Source organism: Jaculus jaculus, chromosome 21, assembly GCF_020740685.1.
Source record: "Jaculus jaculus isolate mJacJac1 chromosome 21, mJacJac1.mat.Y.cur, whole genome shotgun sequence".
NCBI lineage: Eukaryota > Metazoa > Chordata > Mammalia > Rodentia > Dipodidae > Jaculus > Jaculus jaculus.
The window spans coordinates 4,527,113-4,530,936 of record NC_059122.1 but is presented as its reverse complement, the minus strand read 5'-3'; the positions used below and the strand labels follow the sequence as shown (position 1 = coordinate 4,530,936).

At 51.3% G+C, this 3,824-nt stretch overlaps 1 protein-coding gene across 1 annotated transcript; it reads left to right on the top strand.

The window, feature by feature from the left end:
* The first annotated feature begins 2,298 nt into the window (after window positions 1–2,298).
* LOC101605293 (casein kinase I-like) lies at window positions 2,299–3,315 on the top strand. The gene has a single exon (XM_045139394.1). It carries the CDS (start codon window positions 2,299–2,301, stop codon window positions 3,313–3,315), a length of 1,017 nt encoding a protein of 338 aa, XP_044995329.1.
* The last annotated feature ends 509 nt before the right edge of the window (window positions 3,316–3,824 follow it).

Genomic DNA, 3,824 nt, shown 5'->3' with positions numbered 1-3,824 from the left:
CCGCTAAGCCATCTCTCCAGCCCAAGTTTTTAAAAAATATTTTTCTTTATTTATTTGAAGCTGGGCGTGGTGACTCACGCCTTTAATCCCAGCACTCGGGAGGCAGAGGTAGGAGGATTGCCATGACTTCGAGGCTACCCTGAGACTCCATAGTGAATTCCAGGTCAGCATGGGCTAGAGTGAGACCCTACCTCAAAAAAAAAAAAAAAATTATTTGAGAGAGAGAGAGAGGCAGATAGAGAGAAGGAGAGAATAGGCACGCCAGGGCCTCCAGCCACTGCAAATAAACTCCAGACACATGCGCGCCCCCTTGTGCATCTAGCTTACCTGGGTCCTGGGGAATCAAACCGGGGTCCTTAGTCTTCAAAGGCAAACACCTTAACCGCTAAGCCATTTCCTCAGCCCATTATTAGTTTTGAATACAGATCCTCATGTAGTGCAGGCTGGTCTCAAACGCAATGTTTGAACCAAGTGTGGTAGCTTGAATGGATGTCTCCCAATAGATTCAGGAGTTTATTAAAGCCTGAAACTTAGATCCCCATGGAACCTGGCTAGAGGAGGTGTCACTATAGGCATAGATCGGAAGGTGTGTTTAGGGGTGGACCTGGATTTCCAGTAAAAGATGCAGGGTGCTTGAGATCTGCCTGGGGTTCCAGGAGCCAGCTTGCTTGTAGCTCTCCCTATGCGGACCTGTGAAGGCAGGCCAGCTTCTTCTGCCATTAGGGAACTTCCCCTGGATGTGTAAGCTTCAATAAATTCCATTCCTCCTACAAACTGTGTCTTTTTTGTCTGTTTTGCTTTTTTTTTTCCAACTTTTTATTAACATCTTCCATGATTATAAAAAATATTCCATATAAATACCCTCCCTCCCTCCCCCCCACTTTCCCCTTTGAAACTCCATTCTCCATCATATCCCCTCCCTGTCTCAATCAGTCTCTTTTTTATTTTTGATGTCATCATCTTTTCCTCCTCTTATGATGGTCTTGTGTAGGTAGTGTCAGGCACTGTGAGGTCATGGATATCCAGGCCATTTTGTGTCTGGAGGGAGCACGTTGTAAGGAGTCCCACCCTTCCTTTGGCTCTTACATTCTTTTTTTTTTTTTTTTTTTTTAAGGTAAGGTCTCACTCTAGTCCAGGCTGACCTGGAATTCACTATGTAAAAAAGAGACTGACTGAGAGGGGAAGGAGATATGATGGAGAGTGGAGGTTCAAAAGGGAAAGTTGGGGGAGGGAGAGAATTACCATGGGATATCGTTTACAACTTGGAAGTTGTCAATTTAAAAAAAAAAAATAAAGAAAGAAATATATAAATAAAAGATTTCCCATGAGGCTCCATCTCCTAAAGCTTTCACCACACCCTAACAGCACACAGCTAGGGTGTTAAGCCTTTAACACGTTGGGCCTTTGGGGAACACCCCGTGACATTCAAAGCTAGCCTCATTCAGCCCACTGGTTAGTCAGTCTCATGGTTCAACAAAGTGCCCACCCCCTGCTCTGAGCTGGTCTGAACAGGTTGAGGGTGTTTCTTCAAGCTGAGAGAGAAAGAAGCTGAGAGACAGAGAGAGAGAGAGAGAATGGACGCACCAGGGCCTCCAGCCAATGCAAACGAACTGCAGACGCTTGCGGCAACCTCGCGCATCTGGCTTTTACGTGGGTCTTGGGGAAGCGAACCTGAGTCCTTTGGCTTTGCAGGCAGGTAGGTGCCTTAACCATCAGGCCATTCTCCCCCAGCCCTCTCTGAGACTTCTGACATGAAGGGCATTATCATTGCTCAGAAGTCATGGCTTAACTCACCCAAGAACCCCCGCCCCCAACCCCACCTTGTGCCCCCAGCCTGGAAAGTCTCCCCTCCCCCAACCCTCTCCCTCCCCCCCATCACTTTCAAGGCGAGGCTACGGCAGCCACCTAGGGACAAGTGACCTCACCTGAGTAACCGCAGAACACTCCCGCCCGCCCCTCCCACCCTCCATAAACTGCCCCCCCGGGCAAAGAAGGAAAAGCAGGCCGGTTTCCTGTGGGGCCCCCCCCCCTCCTCCCCACACATCCATCCATCCACCCATCGTGGGCCCCTTGAAACAAGGCCGCCCCCGGGGGTTTTTTGTTTGTTTTTTTTTGTTTATTTTATTTTATTTTGCAGTTTCCTTGCCACCTGCAGGGGGTGGTGGTGGAGGTGGTGGTCGGGGAGGTGGCTCCACCATTGCCCCTGCATCCTCCAAGGCCTGCATCCTTTGGCCGGAGTGGTACCCAGGTACCCTGTCGCCCCCTGGTGGTCGGGGGCTGGCGGGGAGCAGGAGGAGGATGGCGAGCGTCAAGGCGGAGTTCGTGGTGGGCGGGAAATACAAACTGCTGCGGAAGATCGGAGCGGGCTCGTTCGGCGACATCTACCTGGCCGTGAGCATCAGCAACGGCGAGGAGGTGGCGGCCAAGCTGGAGTCGCAGAAGGCGCGGCACCCGCAGCTGCAGTACGAGAGCAAGCTCTACAAGATCCTGCAGGGCGGCGTGGGCATCCCTCACCTGCGCTGGTACGGCCAGGAGAAGGACTACAACGTGCTGGTCATGGACCTGCTGGGCCCCAGCCTGGAAGACCTGTTCAACATCTGCTCCCGGAGGTTCACCATGAAGACCGTGCTCATGCTGGCCGACCAGATGATCAGCAGGATCGAGTACGTGCACACCAGGAGCTTCATCCACCGGGACATCAAGCCCGACAACTTCCTGATGGGCATCGGCCGCCACTGCAACAAGCTCTTCCTCATCGACTTCGGCCTGGCCAAGAAGTACAGAGACAACAGGACCAGGCAACACATACCTTACAGGGAGGACAAAAACCTGACTGGCACTGCCCGCTATGCCAGCATCAACGCCCACCTGGGCATCGAGCAGAGCCGCAGGGACGACATGGAGTCCCTGGGCTACGTCCTGATGTACTTCAACAGGACCAGCCTGCCTTGGCAGGGCCTGAAGGCCGCCACCAAGAAACAGAAATACGAGAAGATCAGCGAGAAGAAGATGTCCACGCCTGTGGAAGTCCTGTGCAAAGGGTTCCCCACGGAGTTCGCTATGTACTTAAACTACTGCCGTGGGCTGCGCTTCGAGGAGGCTCCCGATTACATGTACCTGAGACAGCTGTTTCGCATCCTTTTCAGGACCTTGAACCACCAATATGACTACACCTTTGACTGGACAATGTTAAAGCAGAAAGCCGCCCAGCAGGCAGCCTCTTCCAGTGGCCAGCAGGGGCAGCAGCAAGTCCAAAGCCCTCCGGCCAAGCCAAATGACAAAACCAAGAATAACAACAATGCCAAAGGTTTCTAAGCGTCCTCCGTCCATCCAGGCACGCCAAGAAGCTAGAGCCAAGATGACCGGAGCAGCATTGGTTTCCTCCCCCCAGATCTAGAAAAAAGTTTCTAGCTCCTATAATATACACGTACCCTGGCCATCGGTTGTGGGACAACCATTTTACCTGGTGGTGATGCTGTGTCCAGAGTTGAGTAATCTCTGTCATTGTGAATATTAACTGAAATACTGAAACGTGGTGTCCAGTTTTTGTTTTCTTTAAAATTTCACTTGTTGATTTGACAGAGAGAGAGAGATAAAAAAAAAAAATGGGCACGCCAGGGCCTCCAGTCACTGTAAACAAACTCCAGATGCATGTGACATCATGTGTATCTGGCTTATGTGGGACCTGGAGAATCGAACCTGGGTCCTTAGGCTTCGCAGGCAAGTGCCTTAACCTCTAAGCCATCTCTCCAGCCCAGTTTCTTTTTTCTTTGCTTTTTCAAGTGGTTAACACACAGAGATTGGTGTGGGGAAGATGTGTATAT

Excerpts from the sequence above, each read along its gene's own strand:
- LOC101605293 (XM_045139394.1), top strand. The coding sequence starts at position 2,299 with ATGGCGAGCGTCAAGGCGGAGTTCGTGGTGGGCGGGAAATACAAACTG.